Source organism: Pithys albifrons, chromosome 10 (genome assembly GCF_047495875.1).
Source record: "Pithys albifrons albifrons isolate INPA30051 chromosome 10, PitAlb_v1, whole genome shotgun sequence".
In the NCBI taxonomy this organism is placed as follows: domain Eukaryota; kingdom Metazoa; phylum Chordata; class Aves; order Passeriformes; family Thamnophilidae; genus Pithys; species Pithys albifrons.
The window spans coordinates 21110275-21134865 of NC_092467.1; the positions used below are offsets into that span (position 1 = coordinate 21110275).

At 38.5% G+C, this 24591-nt stretch overlaps 1 protein-coding gene across 5 annotated transcripts in view; it reads left to right on the top strand.

The window, feature by feature from the left end:
• The window catches only part of ADGRL4 (adhesion G protein-coupled receptor L4), a 74250-nt gene that overhangs the window by 19593 nt on the left and 30066 nt on the right, over positions 1–24591 (top strand). For 4 of the 5 annotated variants that reach the window (XM_071564666.1, XM_071564669.1, XM_071564665.1 and 1 more), the window contains one exon: positions 18931–19083. In XM_071564666.1, coding sequence (XP_071420767.1) covers positions 18931–19083 — 153 coding nt within the window. Of the gene's footprint in view, positions 1–1287; positions 1382–18930; positions 19084–24591 lie in introns of those variants that run through there. The other variant, XM_071564668.1, reaches the window with a different exon arrangement.

A 24591-nucleotide genomic window follows, 5' to 3' on the forward strand; every position in this document is an offset into this window, starting at 1 on the left:
TACCAAGAGCTATTCCTGCCTGAGAACTGCAAGATCACACCAAGGATCAAATTCTCTTTGTGAAGGGATTACATTTCCTGCCAAATATATGTCATGGTTCAGTTTCAAGCACATACAAAATAAATCTGTGTCAAGATGGACATTTAGCAGTGGCTTAGTATCCAGGACTGTCATGGGAGACAGCTCTCAGCATCCAATCCAGCAAGATCTTCTGGCCAATGTCTGCGTGACCTTGGGATCTCTCTCTCTTAAATAATTTCTAGGGATGGTATCTAATGAAGTTTTGGTACTAACTTATACATACTGCACAAGTGTGGATTCATACCTTTAAATTATATTGGGAGATGACCTCTGAGAAGCCACTTCTAAAGAAACTAGTTTTCTTTCCTGTTAACTCTTGCCACTCTTAGCTTTACCTTGTATTTAAAAGATATTCATCAAAGAGATAACAGGTTTCATTTGGTACATATCCAAGGATTAACCCGTGAAAACAATGCTACTGAAAACACTGGATGACTGGTTTATAAGGAATGTGGGGAGACTTTGTACATGTTACAAAAATTTCAGTCCAGCTTCTGGAAAAAAAGAAGTAACAGGAACTTGTTCCCTAGATTCCTGGTTTTGGCCATGCTGGGTGCCTGCTTTGAGAGCTCCACAAAAGTCATACTACCTGTGCTGTGACAATCAGAGGCAGATACTGTTACTTCCACCCTGGAAACTTAACTGTTAATGCAATTAATACCCTGCTCATCCTACTCGCTTAGGAACATATGGGTAATAGTGTAATGAGATTTCTTTCCTCATGCAAAAACAAAAGAAGAAAGAAAAGAAAAACATAAGGATGTTTTAAACCACATATGACAGTCTTAAATATTTTGCAACACTTTCGTCCTCTGGAATTAAAGAATGTTTAATGAAGTCTAACCTAGGGTGTGTTGATCCAATCCATACTTCAAGATTGCACAACTTGGAATAATGCTCTCATGAATAACATAATGTAGGATAAAGTGTAGTTTATGATTTCTTTTCTTAGCAGATTAACTATGTACATCTTGTAATGCTGGCTTTCTGGATTATCAAGCACTTCAATTAACCTGTTAGAAAATGAATTACATTACCCAGCCAAAGAAATATCAGAAATGTCCTGGAGTCTACTTTATCTTAATGTTGATTTAAAATCATATATTCATACTACCTTTTTATGTCTAGTAAAGCAATGTGATGGAGCCTTTTTAGTTTGGTTGTTTGTTTGGGGTTTTTTGTCAAAGTTGTATTATTTCATTTTTCTGAGTTAGGTAAACTGTGATGTGTCTGCTTTACAGATGGGTAAGCTTAGCATAAAGAGAGGGAAGCCACTGTTTTCAGTCAAGAATGCCTAAATGTAAGCACTTTCATCTATACTGGTCAGCCATAGCGGCAATGGCTCCTAAAATGAGCCTTTTTTCCATTCATTTATATGACAGATTATTTTACTTTAAACAATTCTTGAATAAAATACATTAGGCATCCCTAGGGCAGGAACCTGAAATCAATATTACCGCATGAGACATTACCTGCCCGGCTGGAGAGATGCGCTCATGGGCTCAGGGCAATTGAATTGCTCTTGCCAACTGAAGTAGGATCAGTAGGAAGGATGGGTGCAGTTCTGCTGAGACACTGCCTGTAGCTGGCTGATTAGGATGTTGTCTGGGACCAAGGGAAAGCAGGTTTGTTTAGGACTGCCTCTAAACTCCCACGTATGAAAACACTCCTAATGAGGAGAACATTGCCACTACCTCCTTGTCTTCTGTTCTTTTTCCTGTGTTTGAATAAAAGTGACTGCAACTCCCTCCCATGCTCATAGCACAGATTCCCATAAGCATTTATAGGATCTTGGCAAAGAGATTCCAGTGGCACTGAGAATCACGAAAAAATAGAGACTGGTCCACTTATTGCTGGCAGGGTCGAGGCAGTCCAGAGCATATCAAGGAGCACAGGACAGAAATTTGCCAAAGTGCTTTAGTTGCCAAAACCTTTTAGTCAAATTGTGAATAAAGAAGTAGTCACAGAGCAAGGAATTAGAGCACCCCAATCTTTTCCAGCCAGCAATTTGAGAAATGTTTGTATGAATTATAGCATACTATAAATTATGGGCATGTAAATGACAACTAGTAGTATGGAATATTGGACCTGCTGGGAGGCCTATCCTGCATGTATGGAATAGTCAACATACTGTTTCCATCACTTTAATAACCTTTACAGAGCAGGTGGCTGATGCAGTTAATGCTGGTATCATTTTTCTTTCCCTATGTGGTTTGCTGTGATGACAGTTCTGTCATTTCATTTTGAGTATTTAAGGCTATTAGGAAGCATTTTTAGGCAATGATCTATTATAGGTATTTTCAAGCATGCCTAAAGCATATAGGAAGTCGCCACCTTTCACATTGCACATTTCTAAAGTATATGATTTGTTCTGTGTTAATCTGGGAAAAGCTATGGACAAGATCACCAGCTGTGATAAACTGCCTAGCTTAATTTGGTTAGATGGAGTTAGGCTCTTTTGTTCCAGATGGAGATCAAGTCCAACATCTCACAATTGCAAAGATTTCAAAGGTGTGAAACATTTCTAAGATCATTGAAATATATATTTTGCATTTCAAAGATAAAATACAGAAACCACTTTGTCATCAAACCATTTAATTTTCTTCCAAGTTTGAGAGTAAATTGACAAGAGATCATCAACTGGCAGAAGAACAAATGAAACATATTGAAAGAGCCAGTTTGGTAGCGTCGAGGGAGACAGATGTGTCACTTTTACACCTGTTCAAGCAAAGTTCTTGTTGCTGTTTTTTCCCCCTCCACCTTTCAAAAAATATTTCATTACCTACCAGTTTCATTATTGGATAATTGAATAATCCTTTATAAATGCCCAAGGAGCACTCTGTTCGTTGAAGAACCCCTTTCATCACTGTACTGTGATTCCAGCAGTTCCAGTTCATTTGTGAAACTTTCTGAGTTTTTTATTTAAACTCATCACACCTGACACACACAAGATTTCAATTGCAGCTGAGTAGTTTTCTGGGTCCTGGTGTTCCAGCTGCCAATCTACTATCCCTTTCTTGAACTAGCTATTAAAAGGGAAGGAAGCGGAAACAGCACTGAGATTTCCACTGGCAGTCTTTTTCAGAGCTTAGGCAGACATTGTGGCAATGAGCAGCAGCAGCAGAAGGGGAAAAAGCAGGAAGAGTAAGCGCTTCTGTGTTTTTAAATGCAGGCAGCAAGGTGGGACCCTTACACAGTTATTTTCTCCATGAAGCAGATGGGCAGGCATGAGCTAAGTCTGTCAGTAGGTGTTAGTCAGAGTTGTAAGTCTGAAGTGAGGCAGCAGGTGTTGTTTGAAGAAATAGGGACAGATAATGAAATGAGTATTTCTCTGCCCTTGACTTTCCCTTGCTGGTCTCTGTTTTCTTTATTGTTAGTTTATCATCTGTCAAATTGTTGTGAGGAGGTTTTCAGAAATGCATCCAAAAAATGAGGTGGCTAAATTATTTTACTCTTAATATTGTATTAATTTTCAAGAAATCTGATAGATGGTATGCTCTAGATGTGTCTGCAAAATTGGAAAAACAAAGAATTTCATGAGAGAAGTGGAAGGACCACTAGATAAGTAGAAGCTTTTTTGCCAAGTTATGTATCCATGAATCAGGTTGCATGTACGCATCTGCCCTGCAAATTGGGAAAGTGGAAACATGAAAATATGTGATTTTCTGTTGCTAGGACTCTGCCACTTTTGTTCTGTATAAGTCCTAATTATTACAGTCATTAATGTGATTCCAGGAGTTAAAGACTTAAGTAAAAAAAAATAACTGGATGTTGTAAAAGTGTCCATTTCATATAGTGGAGGCATTTCCAAAGACTGAGCACGGTAGTGTTGAGCTGCTCAAAAATAGCCACCAATTCTGCTCACAACATACTATTAAAACCATCTTTGCGTGTGCAATTTTTACCTCAAATTCTACACTAAAAAAAATTGTCCCTAGTAGAAGAAATTTTGCTTGAAGGAAAGGTTTAATCTGCTTGAGAAGGTTACTGCAAGAAGGGCATCTGCTGACTGGGCTGGAAGACCTCCCCTCTGTGTCTCCAGATCATCTCCAATGCTCAACAAGGGAAACAACAGTACAGGGCTTAGAGACAAGTACAAGCAACATGTAACTTCTCTGGGATATCAAAAGGATATTCAAGGTTAAATCTCCCAACCACTTGAATCCATGACAGAATTTCCTTTTTAACTCTGCTTTTTAATGGGGAAATAAGGTACCTTTCTAACTATGCAACTTAATCCTGCCCATCCTTTGCTCAAAGTAAAAACATTCTGGAGAGCAGTGTTTGAAAGGAAGTTTCAGTTTGCTTCATTTCTTAAAAATAACTATGTGGTTTAAGCTTACCCAAACAAGATCAAGGTGCCAAATGAGTTCATATTGCTATCAAAGCAAATGTGACCTTTTGGGGTTCAAGCCTGTTTTGTTTAAATCAAAATAGACAAGGGAAACTAAAGGATTTTGTAGCTGGGGAACTGAGAAGAAGGCAGGCGAGGTGATTCTGCAGGCTTCCACAGGTTTTCACCCACAGCCTATAGGAAAGTCAATAAATGGAAATGCAATCTATAAGTCTCTCAAGGTCACATATTCAAGGGTGTATCCAACTCACAACCTCCAGTTGTGGAGGTGGCTTCAGGAGAATGGGGGAAGGTGGAAAATAAGGAAAGGAAACTGCTGCATAAAGGAAGGCACCAAACTTTTGTATCCTTTTGGGAGTTACTTGGGACCTGGGGACTGGGGACATGGAGGCACAGCAGGGAGCAGTGTCATTGCGATAAAGCAGTTGGATTCAGCATCAGTGAAAATGCCTTGACTCTCTAGAGGCATATTGCATGTGTAGAACTATGAAGGTCAACAGAGATACCAGTATTTTCTAGAATAGTTTACACTTGCTTACTTTGCTCTTTGTTATCAGGGGCAACCCCTTGCTGAGCAGCCACCAAAGATGAGATTTCCTGTTGGCTGATGACTTCTAATCATGCTGTTCCCGTTATCATCCCAACAACATCCCTTGGCAGAAAGCAGTATGCTAGGGCCATAAAAGATGTGGACAGTATTTGTCACACAGTCCATTGGAGAGTCCAGTGCACTTTCCCATGTCTAGTATAGATGGGAAGTCGTCAGTAGCAGTTGGAAAATGTTGAATTATTAAATTATGACTACAGCACTTCATATAATTATTGCCCAAGTGGTAGTACAGCAAGATAAGCCTGGTATTGACAAGCAGACTTTTCCACCTTAGCAGGCTTGCTATTTCAAAATTCAGGAAAAGTCCACTCTGTCAGGGAGAATTTAAATAGAAAATTAAATGGGTTTGCATATTGCTCTGCATGACAGATTTTTTGTTAGCCTTCAAAGTCTGCATGATCTAACCAAGCTTGTGGAAGTGAGATACATATTTCTGAGTGCTATAATAGTTATTTCTGAGTGTTATATTTGTTATTGTGGAGAATCGTTAAATATAAGCAGTTACCCCAAATGTTATCTTAGTTTAATACTTATTCTGTGGATTAATAATACTGTATGTGGAGACAGTAGAACAGGAATGACTGAAATCATTTTTGGGTGGCTTCTCAGCTGGCTGATTTCAGAGTGAATTCACTCTGGTGATCTTTTCTTCCTCAAGGAAAAAAGTTAAGAGATGACTACACAATTTTGTCTTCACTAGAAATAACTGCAGCAGAAACTTTGTTTGCTCTTCCCATATCTTTCTGGTAGAGTGCAATTGGTACAGCCCTTGTGAGATGTTTGTAGGCAGAGGTGTTGTGTGGGAATTTAAGCTACTACCACAGTCATTCTCTAAACATGCAGTTTAAAATGAGAGCTCTGCTCTGGTGACAGAAAACATCAAAGCAAAAAACATGCTACTTTATCTGATGGGGTAACAATATCTCAGCTAATAAAATGGCTGTCATCCCTTCCCATTGTATAGATAAGGAAGCTGAGGACGTTTGTATGCTCTTTGTTGGTATGCCAAGTTGCAATTATCCTATGACAAAGCCCTTCTGGGCTATGATTGACGAAACATTTTGAGGGGGAAAGCACTTCAATGAGTGAATTTCATTGGATTTGATGATGACATTGCTTGCAAAATGTTGGCAAAAACAAAAACATTTCGAGTGGAAATAGGAAAACATGGCCTTATTTAATTTTCCTGGGATGTCCTTGCCACGTTCATTTATTTGTATTTTACATCAGATGTAAACAAGTCTAATTCTGAAGTTGTTATGTTGACCTTTTCTGGCCTTGAGATCAAAGTACTGTCTGCAATAAAGATGAGAAGACTTTAAAGACTTCTCTTGCTTGTCAGAGTAGGGTATGTTTAAACATAAAATATCACAACAGAGCAGCCTTTGGCTAAAACAGGCACCAAATGAAGTTCTAAAGAAATTCATTGCTCCTCAAGAAACCCATCATTATCTTGCAGTTTAATGGCCTAAAAGTAGAGCCTGCTTAGAAAACAATCTTCCTTCTTTCTTGAGCCTTAACTCACAGGGTGACTCTGCTGCTTGCCTCTAATAGAGGTAACATGGATGTCACTGGTAAAGAGGAAAGGTATGCTCTTTATTTACTCAGATTCCTAGGTAGATTTGAGGAGTCCTCTGAACAACACTCAGCCCTCTGTAAAATATCAGCCTTTCCAAAACACGACAGACTGTTTCATTCCCAACATGCCTTTTCCCCTGGCTCCACCTGTTCCTTATCCTAGATCATTGGTATCTGGAGGAGGTCCTTTATAATGCCTGATCTGGACCCAAGGCATCTGGAGTAAGAATTTGAGCTCTAATTCATTATTTTCATATTTAACAGCTTGACCATTTGAAAATAAATCTCTCTTTAAACACTAACTTTTCAGCGCCCATAGTCTAAATTTAGACTTGAGATGTAAACCTACTCAAAATGAAATAGTTAATGCTTGATATAACATAAAGTTTCCAGCAAATCCAAGCACAGAGAACCTTTCCCAACAAACTGAAACTGGGATTTTTCAGTACTTTTTCTGAGCTAGGACTTCCAGGGCAATATTGAGGATATCCTATAGAACTGCCTGTGCTGGTACATTCAGAGTCAGGTGCAAAGGACAAAAGGCAATGACTTCTTTTGATAGACAAAACATTTGACACATGATGTATTACTTTTCCTGAATTAAAAACAAAGTAACCATTTTTACTGCAGCTTGCAGCACTTCTCCACATTTCTAATAAACAGCATAACATTTAGGGATATTTAATATGCTCAGTCTCTTTCATGATCAAAACATTTAACTTATGTTTTCTTGAATTTAGTTTTAGGCACTGACTTTGAGAAGTTTGTTTCAGTCAATGAAGAGAAGCCACTTTTCATATTTTTGAGTGATTTTCTTAGGAAGCAAGTTTTTGTACTTTCAGTTGACACTCTTTTGCAGCCAACTAATACTCAGAAAACAATACTAACGAAAGTTTCTGCTGTGCTTCCCTCTCTGACAAATACTTAGCATGGCAGTCTGTGGAAATCTCTTGGTTTATAAGCCTTTATTCAGTACCTTATGACAATTCTCCTTTTCTATGGCTTCTCTCATCTTAGCATGCAAATTATACCCCTGACTTTAATCAGTGGCAGCAGTGTTTTCTTTGTATTTTGTAACTGGGACTTTGCCTCCAAGGGTCTGCTGGGCTAACACAGTGCAGTACTGGATAAACCAGGTCAAGAAATTTAGTGAGCAGTGTAGCTGTGCAGTGTGCTGAGAGGGCCAGGCTAACAGGGACTGTATTTAAAGTGCTCATTAGCCTGGGTAGAGCTCCACTACTGTAGCATCACTCCTGTGGTATGAGCTGCCTCTGAGCTCCGTGCAGTCCTCTGCTGTGACACACAGGCATAGCTCCAGTTGCCGAAAGGCACACAGCATTTTTACAACGTATCTACACCCTCCCACCTGTCAGTACTTCCAGTCATAAAATGCACATAATAACACTTTATGTGGCAGGCTGTATTATGGTAGACGAACTTGAAAGTGTTTTCAGTCCTGACTTGTGCCACATTTCAGCGTCGTTCCCTGTTATAAGTATTACTTCTGTCCAAACTCCAAATATGTTTTTAATGGAATTTTTATATTTTTGCCTACTGAGTGTGTTTTGTATCTTTGGGATAATGAAGTTCTTAGCACCTGTACCTAAGAATAAAAATGTTCACTATAAAATGACAAATTTATGTAGACAACAGTGATTATGAATAAACAGAATATTTCAACCTAGGATGTAATGATTATGGAAGAGTAGAGTTGTTAGTGTAGTCATCAAGGGAAAAGTCATTTTAGATTGATTTAGGATGCTATGTACTTACCTCACACTCAAAATTCATCAAGAGACCTGAGTAGGTTAACTCATTCTGCCCTTTGACATAAAGGTAAAGTTTTCCAGATTGTATGTCTTAGACATAAAGGTCCAGAAAGAGCTATGAAGACTATTTGGCATGAGGAGCCCATGGTTTCCATCACTTCAAAACTGTAGGTTTCAGGAGGGAGAGATGAAAGAGGAAATCTAGCCTTAAGAGTAGCCTGTTTTTTTGAAGAGATTGCTACAGAAAGGAGTAGAGCCAGACACCTTCCAAATTAATAAATTCTGTTAAGATGATATTTGGCTATTATATGGGAAAACTGCTATAATCATCCAAAACTCTGCAATCTTTTACCTGAGACAAGCAGTAGTATAGACCTAACTTCTCCTGAGTTCCAGTGCCACTTGCATCATTAAATTTAGCTTTAATTCACATCAGGATGGGAAAAAAGGAGGTATGAGGGGAGTACATGGCATCAAACTCTGTATGATTTTATAGTCTTTTTTTTTCCAGAAATGATCCACTGGGGTCAGTCTCTGCGAATATCACTGTCAGTAGTTAAGATGTTTTCACCATGGAGTTAAATACTTGCAGCATTGACAGTAGCTGGAAATACGTCAGTGGTTATTGTTGTAGTCATTAGTCTAGCTGAAGTAATGTTGGCATGTTTTCCCTCTGGGTAGAATTCCTCAGCCTAATTGTCTCCTCCTTGCCAGACCATATTTGATATCTTCAGGTTTGGAGACTGGATGTTTTCCAGCAATTAATGGCTTTCCTCAGTTATAGATTGAAATTATTTCCTTTTGTGATTTAGTCTACCATCCAGCAGTGAAGCTATTGAATTCCAGAACATTTAAATGGGATAGCTTACAAATAGAGCTAACATAAAAAGCACAGTCATCAAGTCATATGAAAGCTATGTGGGCCACTGTAGAAGACAGATAGCTCACATGTAATTTTTGACAAGACTGAAACAGTGCTGACTTTTAAAATAAAATAAATAAATTCATTATTTACTATTCTGTTATCTTCTTCTAATGACATAACCTTAATATTAGCTTAGAGCAATACAGGTCCATGTGTCTCATAATGCAGCATTAGGTCACCTCAAGTAACCTGAAAAGTACTGGCAATCAAATATCATCAAGCTACTCCTGTCTTTAGTACTGTAACTTGGGTTTGACAAAAGTACATAGTGAACTCTGTATCTCTGATGCCCAGACTAGACTCCTTAAGGTACTTTGTCCACTCAGAGCATAATTAGCCTGTGGTTCCAGAAATCAATGAATACTGTTCCACAATGGAAAAAAAAATTGCTTCTGTAGTCACTGTTTTATAGCCTTCCATGTTATTTGAGCTATTACTTCTCTCAAAGCAATTTTACCCCATTTTTTATTGTATTCTGCTTTTTAAACACAAAATGGAACATAGTATACAGATCTCAAAGGCAAGAAATGGTTTTAATACTCTTTCAGATATGTTACAGGAAATTGTCTTCAATAAATTTTGTCCTTTGAAAAGTAATGTAGAAGAATGACAACCTGCACTTCACAATGTAACACCTATTTTTAAGTAGCACATTCAAAAGCATAAAGAAGGATTTCTAGTTGAACACTAATTAGTCCATTTGTCCTTTCTACATATGGATCTGTCATTCTTGCCCAAATGAAGACTTCATGCTAAGGCTCTCAAATTAGGATTTAGCAAAACCTTTCCAGTAGAGTTCAGTTCTTTTGCCTTCCAAAAATGCTTCTAAAATGGTACAAGTAAACTGTCACAGTTTATGTCCCCAGGACCAGGAAGGTAGTCTGGAAATGTGAGATGCAGGAATTCATGTTCATCTTGACTTCCAGCTTTGTGTTTCACTTGCTGTTCGGTGGGCCATTGTTGAAACCAGAGAGATCACTACCTGTAAGTGATAATCCTCGTGTCTGTAGGAGACATCCATCTAGTAGCTGTTGGGATTTAGATATAGACAGAGTAATCCTGACATAGTTAAATGACTTTCTTTAGATGCATTTAACATCTGCTGGATGCAGATCAGATGGATCACAAGATTTGGTGGGTGTAACGTACAATTTCTTTGCAGCTACTGGAGAAATATATCCTCTACAAGAGGAGTGTTTATGGTTCTAGTTTAACATGCAAAAAATGTATCATACTGAGTTTTTGTGTTTAATAAAGTTCTGCAAATGGAGTTTTGAGAAATTAATATTGGAAATAACAAGAACCAGAAGCACTGGGAATTGAAAAACTTTGAGTCTTATTTTCCTGAATCTTACTATACAATGGCTACCGGAGTATTGGAGGGATATCTGTTCACAGAGTAAATAAATATGAATTATTCATATCAACTGAAGAAATAGTTAATGTAATCAAGACTTCACCCTCACATTCTGATACACTTCCTTTTATGGATGGTGCTGATTCTATGCTGGCGTTATGGTAGATGGAAAAGTCAATGGGAAGTCTGCAAGAAATTACAATGCAGATACTGTCTGGCTATAGTTTGTTTCAGTTTTGGTTGGATTTCTAGTTTTGTTTGTTGGTTGGGTTTGGGTTTTTCAATGCAGTTCTATTTGCAGTGGCAAAACAGAATTTCTGCTTGGGTTGCCCATTCTGTTCTGCAGAGGGCATAATTATCCACTGGCAAAATCCCTCTCAGTAGGAAACTGCTGCGCTACCCACTTTCCTTTAAGCAAAAGTCTTCTAATAGTGCATGTGCTGTTTTACTTTCAGTTAAAGGATGACTTTCATTGAAAACAAGCAAGTTAGCAACAAAAATTAAGGTTGAATATGGGAATTATGTAATTTAATAGTGGTAAATTTTCTAAAACCCATCTGCTGGTAGCATTCAGAAAAACACTGCCAGCAGCTCGAATCCAGCATACCCCCATTTAGCTGCACTTCACCTTGTATTAATTCTGTTTCTAAAGGAGGCAAACCAAGAAACTAATGATGTGTCTCAATTACATTCTGTCTAATCCTAAAGGAAAGTAAACTTGGCACACAGTGTCTGTCAGAATATTGAGGTTGGGTCTTTGTAATTAGATCAGTGTGGAGTAATGAAAGGAAGAGCATTGTGATCTTCATTATTGACTTGTGCTCTTGGCAGGTTTTGCCTCTTTGCTTCTACAATAGCAAAGGTGTAGGTTCATGGGAGCCACTCCTTGGACACTTGTGAGTTTGAGGTCAGGCTCTTTTATGGAAACAGATTTTTCAAACATTTTAACCAAATATGATCTTGTTCACTTGAATGTAAATGCAGAAACATTCCTGGTATTTCAGAGCCTGCCACAAGGAGCAACAAAGAAGGTCAGCTGGGGGATAGGCTGCTTCAGAATTAGGTATGAGTCTGAGCTTGTCCTTTAGTTCAAACATACCTGTCTGCCCACTCTAGGGAGGAATTCAGCAACTGGATCTTAATTTCTGGCTCCCAAATGTGTAATATGAGCCATCCCTAAGAAATGACAGTCAGTGATTCCTATCAACTCCAATTAAATGTACCTTTAACAACTAGTTCTGTGCCTGAGCAGTTATCTTATGAATCATTACAAAGCTCTATGTATTTACCCATTTGTGACCATCACTCTGTGCTACCAGAGCAATGGGCCCACATGCCTCACAGTGTCATTGATATTAAATATTTGGCACTGCCCTTTGCGCTTTGCAGGGGCTCCCAGAGCAGCATAAGTGTGTCTGGGTGCTTCCAGCCCTGGCTGGCTGGAGCAGGGTGAACATGGTGTTGCTGTTGCACATTCAACATGTGACATTCAAGACCCCAGGACATAGTTCTGTATACCTGAAGGATGATAAGTCCATATCCTGACATAGAACAGCACTATTTCTTATCACAGTCTTTGCTGTATACATGTAGTGAGTTTGATAAAGCCCATCAGATAATGTTCCGTGTTGTCTCAGTTAAGCCATGTTGTCTCACTCTTGCACCCTTCTTCATATCTTGTTTACCCATACCATGATGGCACCATGGTGAGTTTCGTATATAAGCTGTAAAGTGGCGATGCATTTCCTGTCTGTGTTTTCTGAATAAATATCTTTCTGGTTTTGTTTTGAAATTTGGGGAAGTGTTGAGGGAAGTTCTTCTTCCCTGTTAATCAAACTGTTTACTAGGCTGTTTTCCTTCTTTCTAATCTCTTGCGTGGGACCAAAAGGTTTAGATTTGAGTGGTGACATCTCACTCAATCACATCCTGTCAGACGGGAGAGTCGTGTTGTTTGAGTTCACAGCATAGCCACCTGGGAGCTGCATTTGACTGGAACTCAAACTGGGATTATTTTTCTATCCCCTTCTATTCAGTATCTATTAGCTAGTTTTCCAAAGAATTCATGACTTCTCACCTCCAAAGTCAGTCTTCGAAGCCTAGCAGACCATCTTCAACCTGTTGTGGCTTTTTTTCCATTTTTCTGTCTCTGTTGTTAATCTGCTACAGCCTTGCTCCTTCTTTAGCCTTGTATTTTAACAGCTTATCAGGCCAGATGCTTGGCTGCTGAATTAATGCCATGTTCTGGGGAGAAAGGTAAAAGGGGAGGCTGAAGTGCTCCAGGTACAAGGTCTGCTACCCTGAAGAGTGAACGGCAGCTCCTCGACACTTGTGCCTAACCCACAATGTGGGCTGTGCTCTTCACCCACACCCCTGACAGGTACCCTGAGACCCTGCTTCCATATCAGCAGGGGAAGCCTGACCAGCTCTGAGTTTTGCCTGAAGTAAAAGGAGTGAACCTCCATAGCAGTTGCAGGTCTTCCTCTCATGACCTGGTCATGGAAGGGGCGTCAACCAGAAAATAAATAACTAATTTGTGGTTTGGACACCCACGGATGCCCTCTACCTGCAGCTGCACAGCTCTGAAGCTTTTTTGTTGAGTCTCTGTTGATCAGTGCAGCAATAAGGTCTCCTCTGAGGGAATGGTGGTGAGTGTTGCTCTCTACACTGCACGTAGTCCCCTGCTATGCAGAGGTACAGGGGTGGCAATGCTGGGAAAAATCTGGGACAGGGCCACTCAATATTCCCCTCTTCAATTACTTACTCTCATCTTTCCTTCTGTTTCACTAATTTGAGCACCTTGCAGATGCTTCTCTGGGTAAATAATTTGTTTCCAGTCAAGAACTAGTACTTTCAATGATATATCCCCCACCACAACCCCATTCTTTATATACGAGTGATCACAAATTACAGGGTGGGGTTTTTATATATATTTCACAAGTCTTAAAAAGGCAGGTTGTTCTATGTGGCTAAACAAATGACAATTTCATCACTTGCACTTACCCAATAATAAATGCTTTTCATGTTTAATTTATGATGTCTGGAAATACCAGCAAGAGATGAGGGAAATAGTTTAGATAATATATTAACCTGTCCAAACCTTGTCCAGTCTCTGAAACTCAACCTGAGTGTGATTTTAATATGATTTTTTTAATGTGATTTTAATTTCCTTTACTCCTTTTACACTGTTCTGCCTTGTTCCTTAAACTGCCACTAGGGGAATTTTCTTTTATGAGGCCCTTTAGTTCATCCAGACATGAAAGAACTTCTGAACCAAAATCATCTCTGCATATACACAGAGCCTGTGAAGACTGAGAGAGAAAATATTTGTTTGCTGTGCTAAGAACTTTTAGGAGACCAGCTAATTGCAGAGCCACCAAGTTCAAACTAGTTAAAAATTCCTGACAAGCTATAAAAACATCCTGAGAAGGCATTGTGAAAAGTTCTTGCAAGGGGGCAGGGAATTATGAAATCTTAGCAACACAGTTTGCAGTGGCAAGATTTCCTATGCAGCAACTGCATGGTTCCCTGTCCTGGTGTAGGACAAAGATGAATCAGGCCCATTATGAAAGAAATTCATATTTAAATGAGACTTTTAGCCCAGTTGTACAGTCTCAAGTGGTTATTCTAAGCATCTGCTCTTTCATGCTGATTTAGACCAAGCTCAAATGCTGAATCTTTGGAGAGTCATAAACAAATTGTGTTAAATTGGCATTAACGGAAATCACAAAAAAGGAAAGGCAAGATTGTTAATGATATTGCTCTTCTTAACTTGGGCTTTGATGGCACAATCCTGCAGCACAGCAGTAATGTATGTAAGATCACCCACTGTTCTGAGACCTCCAGACAAGCTAAGCACAGCAGGGTGAGTAGCACTGGAATTTGTTTTACAGGAAGCCTTTCATTTCCTTGCTTTTGAGGGGTTAAGTGAGGCACTTCAAGCACTGTTCTCCCATGAGGGTTACACTAGGGAAGGGTAGTTTTCATTTCCCCCAGGGGCTCCATAGCAGCTTTGGCAGCAGAGGCTACTGTCAAAAGAGAACAGACGGATGCAATGAATCAATGTATTCCCCAGCCACTCCAGCTGCATTTCCTTCCTACCCAGTGCTGTCCACTTTTCAGACTCCTGTGTCCAGTACTGGTCCACAGCCCTGTGCTGCCATGGCTGATCTGGTAGGCAGGGATGCCCCAGACACCTACAACCCTGGTTCCATAGGCCTGGACTAGGGCAAAATTAATTGTCAATGTTTTAATTGCATCATCTTATGTTGTGTGGGAAATGCACTGAATAGAATGTGCATATATTGCAATATAAATGCTGCTTGTAGTCCTTAGTAACATTCAACTTCATTAAACTTATGAAGATCACAACATTGAACCTATGCATGTTGGGAAAATTCAGGTTAACAAATTGAAGTCTGGTCAGGAGTTTTTAATTCATTAAAATCCTCCTCTGCAATCCCAGATGTTCAGAGTGTTAGTGTGCAACAGCCAGATTGCTACTGCCCTGGGAAGGCTGCTGCCTCTCTGGCTGGCCTGGCTGGTTTTCCAGATCAGAACCCACAAAGTGCCCTGGCCACAGCACAGATTACCCTGTGTGGGGCACCAGGACCATGGGCATAGCTACAGAAGCAGAGGAACAAGAGCCTCAAATGCTCTGCCTGTAGCAAGACCCCAGTAGAAAGCCTTGTAAGATGCAGGTCTAACTCTCAGATTTTGATCCAAAATTAGGTCAAACATCCTACCTATATTTGGGTACACATTTCTGTATCCTCCACCAAACAAAAAACCCAATACCACCCAAGGAAAAAAAACCTAACCAAACTCACCATCCCAATAACCTGCTCCCCACACCCACAATGGCATTTCTTAAGACCGTGCAGCTATTCAGGAAACGCCTCATACATCAAACTTGAATGCAGCATTACAATTTAGCCATGATGATTAACTTTGTCATTTGGACAGTCTTGTCTCTAAAGTCTCCAAATTTGTCATCATTTGCTGGAGAAAAAAAAAATCTTTAAAGGAATGTGTATTCCTGAGCTATCGCCCGCAGTATTCAATAAGTATCTGTGCAGCAACGAATGCACATGCTGTAATTAAATTAGGTAGCAACAAAGCAGGTGGATTATATGAATGCTGTCATTTAACATGTCCTTTCTGCATAGGCAGAAAATTTTGTTTGAAAAAAAAAAACAGATCACAACACCTTTTCATCTATAAATCCCATTATTTTTTTCCTGACATCCCTTAAAACACAAATCCAATAATATTATAAATCTTGTAAAATTTGGAAAAGTTCTTTAAGCCTCTGGGCTTCACACTGGCATGTTGTCTGAATAAAAAATTCAAGTTGTTTACAAAGAGAAGTCAATGAATTTTTTTTGCATCATTTTTGATCTCATGTAATATTTTGTGAGAAAAACCACATTTAGATAGAATGCATATGAAACTCTTTTTTTATTGGAAACTTCTTCACTTGCCTTTCTTATTAACCCAGTAGTTTTCCACAGCCTACTGACGTCAGTGATTTTATGTCATTAATTTCAGTGGAAGCAGGATGTGGTCCAGTAAATTATCCCCCAGCAGGGTCTGCTCAGTATTACATTAGACCATGGGAATAGTGAAAAGAAAGCTCCATATGAACTTAACTCTTTAAAATATTTGTTCTTGTGTTTGGAAGGTAAGTTACTGCTCTTCTTCAATGTTCAAAATGTTTCTCAAATTATCTGAAAGGCTCTCTCAATTATTAAGGCAATATAATCACCATTAAACCCCTTATAGACATCATAAACATCGAGGAAAAACATCAATACTCCAATGACGTTATTTAGGCACAGTTGTAGAAAATTTATTGATAATAACCATGTGAGTAATTTTAATACTGCTTATAAATCCTTTGGACCACCTGAAAAAGGTAATATTGCTGAATATTGAAAACTATAGTTGAAATCCTAGAAAAAAATCCAAAAGAAAAGTTCTTGCACATCACATGTAGTCTCCTTGGCTCTGTTCTTCCTCTACTTTGAATCAAGTCCTGCCATCATCAATGTCTTTCTACTTCCCATCTTCCATTGCTAGTATGCCATGAGCTTTCCAAAGTCAGCAGATACTATTTTCTAGAATTGGTAATAATTTCTGAAGATGAAGTTTACTTGGCAGCTATAATATGATAGTCCACTTTTTTATCATTAAATGCTTGGGTCTGGGAGCAAACTTGGATTGCAAAGGAGTCAAACAGACACACACAAATTACATTAGAAATGGATCTTGTTATAAAGGTTTGCAAAATATTCTGGGACCTGCTCTCTGCAATGCTATATGCCAAACCAGGTTCTTACATATTCTTATGCTTTGCTTTTAAACTTGGATAAACACCACACTTTTTTCTCCCTATCATTATTCCATTTAAGCTAATTTGGTTTCACTTTGTCATTCTTTAAGACCCAAATCATACACATTCTCTGCTATATTCTCATGAATATCAAAGCTATAGAACGAATATTGTTGACATGTGTTGGCAAAGTGATTTTATACTTGGATTCCTCAATAAATTACATTCAATTTTAGTTTTAATGAGCATAATCCATTTGATACTGTTGACCCAAATTCCCCTGAGAGAAACTGCAGTTCTGTATTGATATTTGCATGTCTGAGTCAACTGAGTCACATTCAAAATCATGTCAGATTTCAAATCCCAAAAAATGTCCTGTTCCAGAGTTATGCTGGGGGTTGTGACTGTTATATTGCAGAAATGTAATCCTGCAACACTTTATGCCTCTTGCTGTACTTTAATCTTGTCACTGCCCTGGCTTACATGACACTTTACTTATCTGCACCCTATCGCTCTGTAAACACCTTATGAGAACACCAACCATCAGGAAGCAGGAGCACCTTTCTAAAATACATCCTTGGGTGTCTTTCCTGAAATCATATTTCTTCTCCCTGTCATGGACCTTAATCATTTCTTTTCTGCAATAAATTGTTATTTCTCTCCCTGTTAGAATTCTTTCCTGTCATTCATCATGTTATGAGTACCTTTTGCTTGAGAACATGAAAAAAAATCCCAGTAGACTTCAGGAAGTCTTTAACTCCTTTCCTTTCTCACAATATAGAAAATAGAGAATTCCACCCAGAGTGCTTCTCTGGGAGAGTTTCACTGATTTGTTTGTTTCAAAGTTTTGGAGTGTCTTAAAAGAAATGGGCTATTGGAAAGATGGAATTATCAGTACTGTGAGTGTTTCTCTCAGTTTGATAAGTAGTGTGCCTGGATAAGAAAGCTTTTGAAATTTTTCTCTTGTTTGGTCTGAATATGACTTAATAGACAACAGGGACCTTGGAAGATTCTGGAGAGGAAATGGTTTTATTGAGTCATTGAAGATCAACTATGCAGTTCAAAGTAGGAGTTTATGATTCTGTTTGGCCTTTGATCAAGCTTGCTGGATCCCTGTGCTCACAATGAGAGGTCATGCTGAGGCTCTGCAGAGACGGCGCAGTCTTCAAACTTGTGTCTATCACTCCTTTTCGATGTATCAGTGGAAGTATGAGATTAGCCCTGTAAAATAGATTATGTAAATTTGCAGGTACAAAAATTATGACTTGCACAGCATTTGCTAAAAGGTAAGGATCGAGTCACGAATCTTGCTCAGCTCTTTGTTAAGATCTTTGAGATAAATAAGAAAAAACAATATCCTTGAGGATTCAGGTCAGTCAACAGGATGTATTTGCAAGTTTGTTGTCTGGTACTGCTTAGAAATACCACAGAAAGTCTTTAAAAAAGGCTACAAAAATTGTGCATTTAGCTATAGTGATTCTTCTTTCTTTTTAGGGAATAAAGGGAGGGACTTCTTTATGTCCTTCTGAGCTCTGTTTTCTATCATTCTAAATTCCCAAAATTCCCAGGTGTATTCCCAAAGTGATTCTACCTGTAGACTTTTGGATAGGAAAAATGTTATCAAATACAACCATGGCAGAACACGTACTTGTCTCAATCCTTTATTCCGAGTGTATGTCCAATTAAACCATTCACTTCCGTATCCCACTGATTTTCTCATTTGTTGATTCATGCAGTAAGAGTGCTGCTGAACACCTGATTACATCCTAGGCAATGGGAAAACTATATAGACAAACACCAAGTGTGCCAGCTCAGCATTCAAAACTTATACAAATAAAATTCCAGAGCCAAATTAAGCTTATACTATACTGCTTTCTTCAGTCGTCCAATGCAAATATATTTCTCCGTAATTTATGTCTTGACAGATGATAATGAGTGTGAAAATTCTACTCAGCCCTGTGGAGAGCATGCCAATTGCACAAACACCGTGGGAAGTTATTTCTGCATGTGTATGCCTGGTTTCAAATCTAGCAATGGTCAACAAACTTTTGTACCTAATGATGGAACCTCCTGCGTGGGTAAGTTATTACTGTCTGCCAGCTACCTTTACATTGTCACTCTTCTCTTACTGCTTCTGTTAATTATAGAAATCTAGGAAAATGCTTTCATATTTGTGAAGTTTGGAGTTTGGGTATAAAATTCCTATAATTTGCACCAGTACAGACTTAATATTCCAGTTCAGGCCCGCACTCTCACTGACAAGACAGCAGCTGCCATTTTCAGTAACACTTCCATCTTGACTCTGCTTGCAATATATTTAAATCCATGTGTCACAGTTTTAGACAATGAACATATGCTTAAGGTAACACAAAAATCACAAATTCACCCATTTATGCCACTATTTCACTGATCTCTGAGGAAGGTGGTCATATTTTTAAAGCAGAGTGACAAAATATTCTGCATTCAGGTCACTCTGGACAAATAAAATTCGGTATGCGTTTGACCCACTATATATCAAATATCTTTTGTTTGGAAACTTTGGGATATTTTTGATAATTTTTCAAGTCTGATCAAAAGTAATGAGCAAGATCAGTAGTTATCCTACATCCCGTGCCATTCATCAGCCTCTCTTTCTGTAGCGGTTGGATGGAACAAGTTCAAGACTACACAGGAGGAAAAGCTCTCTGGAAAAATGTTATTTCTGAACAACTATGCAACCCTTAAGGATTACCTTTGAATGGAAGAACTGTAACTATTTCTCTTTTTTCAAACTCCTGGTAATTTTCTCTGTATGTTGCAAGAGTCCTCGGGGAATGAGAAAATGAGAAATAAATCTATTGCCCTTTACACCTTTATGCTGACTGTGTCTCATTCTAGGTGTGTCTCCTGTGAGCTAGCGAATGCTGACAACCTCTCTTCGTACCGCTCTTAATATCAGCAGAATGGTTGCATATTAAGCCGGAAAGTGATCTAATCGACCTTTCTTGCCCATTGCTCACATCCATCTAAAAGTGCTCTGCTTTATCCAGCTGCTATGAATCCTTCTTAAATTAGCTGGGCTGGAGACTCTTAGCACTTGAGCTGTAAATATTCTCACCATTTCTGGTCTAGGTTTTGATTTTTATATTACAACATTTTCTCAGCTTCAGAGGTTTGTCTTCAAGTTATTTTTGTATCAGTTTATATCATTAGCTTGATAATTTTTTCCCCACTTTTTCCTTTACTGGGCAGTCTGATCTTTTTTTATCCTCTGCTAGGGTTTAGTTTAGAACTTTTCTTCTTTTTGAAAATCCATATGGAGGAGCTTCCAAACTCACACTGAAATAAAATATTTCCTGTGGGCACCTTTTCCAATTAAAAAAGTGTACCAATTACTTTGCCAAGACATGAGTCCTAAAAACAACCTTTTGATCCACAATTAATTTTCTACTTTATCCATCACGGAAGCCATAATAGGATATTTTGTACCCAATGGACCTGCTACAGATAGTAGATATGACTTGCACACAAACAGCTGACAGTTGTATATTCAGGGTGTACCACACACAGCTGAAGCAAACACCAAAGTTGTCATTGTAAATACAGTGCAAGTGATCTGGCACAAATCATAGAACAGAGCTACCAGGTATGCATTCTACCCAAGTTTATAGGCCCCAGTATATTTTCATATTCTGCAAAGTCTTAAAGCTTGTTATATATGTGTGTGTGTGTGTGTGTGTGTGTGTGTGTGTGTGTGTGTGTGTATGTGTGTGTGTATGTGTGTGTGTATATATATATGTATGTGTGTGTGTGTATGTATATATATATATATATATATGTGTATATATATATATGTTCATGGCAGTAACTTTAAAAATAGAGAGGTTGAATTTTCGAGAGTATGTTGTTATGCAGCCTATTTGTTTATGCCATCAAACCTATCTGGACTTTCCAGCAGTGCAAGTGTGGTACATCTCATTACAAGTCCATTGTATCTCATTGCATCTCAATGCAAGTCCGTTTCAAAGTTCATCTGCACATACATGTGTTCTTCCCCTTTTGGAGGCTACAATAAGCTTCTAAGTACAAAATGATTATAACTTTCATAGTAGTAGACATCTTGGGACAACGGCTTTGAGAAATAATCCAAGCAGAATATTGAGTTTTGAGCTGAGGGTCAACAGTATTTCATTCACTTTATCTGGTAGAATTGGTGAAGAGATGACAAACAAACATGAAGACAGAGGAGGAACTGGAGGGTTGGAGGGGAAAGGGAGGAAAATAGAAAAAAACTAAATGGAGAATCAAAAAATAAGAATGCAGAGATATGATATTTTTGAAGATGATATTTTTCTGCTGCCATGAAAGTGAGCTATTAAAATCTACTTTTTGATTTCTGTAAAAGCCATGCTTTTCCTTAGATTTCACATTTTATTGAATGTTTCACTGCAGATTAAAAAAGTGAAATATAAACCTACCTTTTTCATCCCAACCAACAGAGTAAAAATGTGAAAATGGTCATCTGTAAAATGAAAGTGACATCCATGCCACTCTGCCTTTTTCAGGAACTTGCTATTAGTTTTCTTCAAGTATTTCTGGGAGCACTGGCAAGGCACCCATTCTCCATCTCATCCTTTGCTGTGACAAGGGAGCTGTGCAGTGCATGGGATCTGGCATTGTGCCAAATTGCTGACTTTTCTTTTACCTGTGCATTCATAGCCTTTTTCATTTCTACTTTGTGTGTGGTGCTGCCTTCCACAGTATGGAGTCATGGAGAGGGAACATCTAGTCCTTTGCCACTGGACTTTTCCATCACTTGCAAGCTGCTAATAAGCAGAAGGTATAATGCAGACATCAAGCTGTCTTGACTGACTGGTGAAAAATCAAAGCGATGTAGGTACAATTCTGTAATTGGCAAGACTGAACATAACTGTTCTCAGTACTTTTAATTTAATTGGAATTTCCTTGCCTGCTATAGTAAATGAGGAGTGGCAAAACACAGGATTAAAATAGAAGGTTATAAATCTCTTTTCACACTACCCTAAGTGGTGTTGGTGATAATGTTTTCCTGATTGGAATTATCATAAAAGCTGCAAAGTTCAGCTTCAGGATTTGTTTTGAATATTTACTGAAAGGCCAGGGCTTTTTAAACAGAGCTATGGCAAATGCTCTTCTGCTTAAAAAGCTGCTTTTCCTCAACCTTTGCTCAGGAATGCTGTTTGTGAAGACTGCTCACGGAAGCCTTGGCAGCCCACTCCTGCTCCCACAGCAGATCAAGGAGGACCGTTTGAGATCCTCACCCCAAAGCTCCACTAGAACTGGATTGCTGAAAGCATTGACAGGCTGTTTTCTGCATGTGGTCCAACAACTGCGTATTTTGTTAAAAAGGCATAACTACAAAATATAAAGAAACAAAAGCCTACAGCTACTGCACACAGCATTTCAAAGCAGGAACTTAAAAGCTGCATTCTTGTAATTGTCACAAATTGTTGTCTGCCCCTGACAATTTCATTGATTTAAAAGGGATATGAAGCTGATTAGTACCTTGCAGGATCAGGCATATTGCCTTTTAATTTTGTCTTCCAGGAGTTGTTTATTTCTTCCGTAAACAGTAAATTAGATAGGCGTAATACAGACTCATTCCATATGGACAACTCAACTGTGGAAAGTCTATTTGCATATACTCAATGGGGTGTCCCTTTCAGACTTTAAATAGCCATCCTGTTGCCAGAGATGTGCTGTGTTGCTTGAGTTTCTGTTATTGTTTTGGATAATCTTGGCTTCTTATTAAAACTCCGTTCCAGTAAATATCTGACACAGTCACAAAAAACCCAGTAATTTCTGTGACTGCCCAATAATGACAAATAAATGATTTACTGAACTAAAGGTTTATGAAAAGCAAAATATCATCATAATTTTGAAACATTTGCATCAGTAAATCACATGGAAACCTGATACTTAGCAACAGTATTCTGAAAAGCATTCAAATATTTATTTATATGTTATTGTAAGTTTTAGCAAAGATTGTAGTCAGTTGCTGGTGTTTTACCACTGCATTACATGATGAATGTCTTGTTAAGATGTACGTGTCCTCCATGTAGCTGAAAAGACCAAAGAAACCTTTGGTACAAGGCTGATGTGTGTTCTTGTTATACAAACTGCCATTGTCATGGTTTTCACCCTTGCCACTTCAATTCATTCAAAGTTTCTCTATCTTGCACAGAGTCACACAACAAGGCACTGACAGGCACCCACTTGTTTCAAACAGAGCTTTATAATTTATTGATGTGAGAGGTTATTTAAATGCCAAGAGTAAGAACTTTAGTCTTATGCCTTTAAATGACAGCATTTAATTATGAGCTATCCTGTATGTAGCACTATATCACGCTTTTTGCCTTCCCTTCTGCCACACTGGTTCATGTATAATGTGGTTAACTCCATGACTATGAATACTGAGGTCACAGAAACCATACAAATGCAGATAATGGAAAACTCAGTTGTTTAAAGAGAAACATTTCCAGTTTAGAGCATTAAATATGGAAACAAACCATTGCCCTAATGCAGATGATCCTACTTTAACCTCATACTTTAAAATTCCATGCTGGCACCTATCCATTCAAACACATAGCTTCTTTGGTGGCCGACCCTGCAGCAGGGCTCATGGAGAAAAACAGATATATGAAAGTTAGGTGGGACCTCAACCATCACCTTGACTCCCAGGAAGAGCTCTAGGATTGTGAGCAGAGGAAATGCTGGGATATTCTTAAAAGTTTAAATGCATTTTGCTATTGCTCTGCATACAAAACAATCAAACAAGCAAAAATAAAATGGAAACAAACAAATAGGAAAACCCAATCAAATGAAAAAAAAACCACACGATTAAAAAACCCACGCATTTGATTCTTTATGGTGGTGCTCTCACCATTAGTAAAGAAGGTTCTACAAAGCTACCAAAAAACTGTTCAAATAGGCAGATGGTCCCTATCTTTCCTTCAGATTTTTTTTTGCATTCTCTGCATATATCCACAAACATTCAGTTCATTTTTCCATTTTTCAATAATATCCTTTTTTCACAAGCATTATTGCTGCTTTTTGTTCTACTCCTTTTTGAAAACCACAAAGATTCTTGTATCAAAAGCAGAGTGTGAAACTAGTTCCTATATCCCATTAGTGCATTTCCAGTTACCCCATATCTGTTTTCTATCTGTCTGTTCTCAACACCCATCTGGCTGAGCAGAGACTTCCTATCAATTCAGGTGGCTCTTCTCCTCCACTGATCAATTAATCTTTTTTTCACCAATTTCTTTCCAAAATTATCATACCAGTTCTTAATGTGCGTGTCATCCTCTCTGGTTTATCCACTCCCCACACCACCTTTACTTTTCTTCACTTCAGTTCTCAGGCTGTTACTTTAAACCTGCTTATGTATCACTTCTTCATTTTTCAACTCTTTTCATCAGATGTACCTTTCCCAAAGCTGTTTCCCTTTTTTTTCTTTTCTAGCACAGCACTTCACAGTCCATTACTTCATTCTTCAGAATTATTTGGTATTGTTCCCAGTTTACTTTCTCCATTGAGTTATTTGATCTTTATCCTCAGCCAACCAA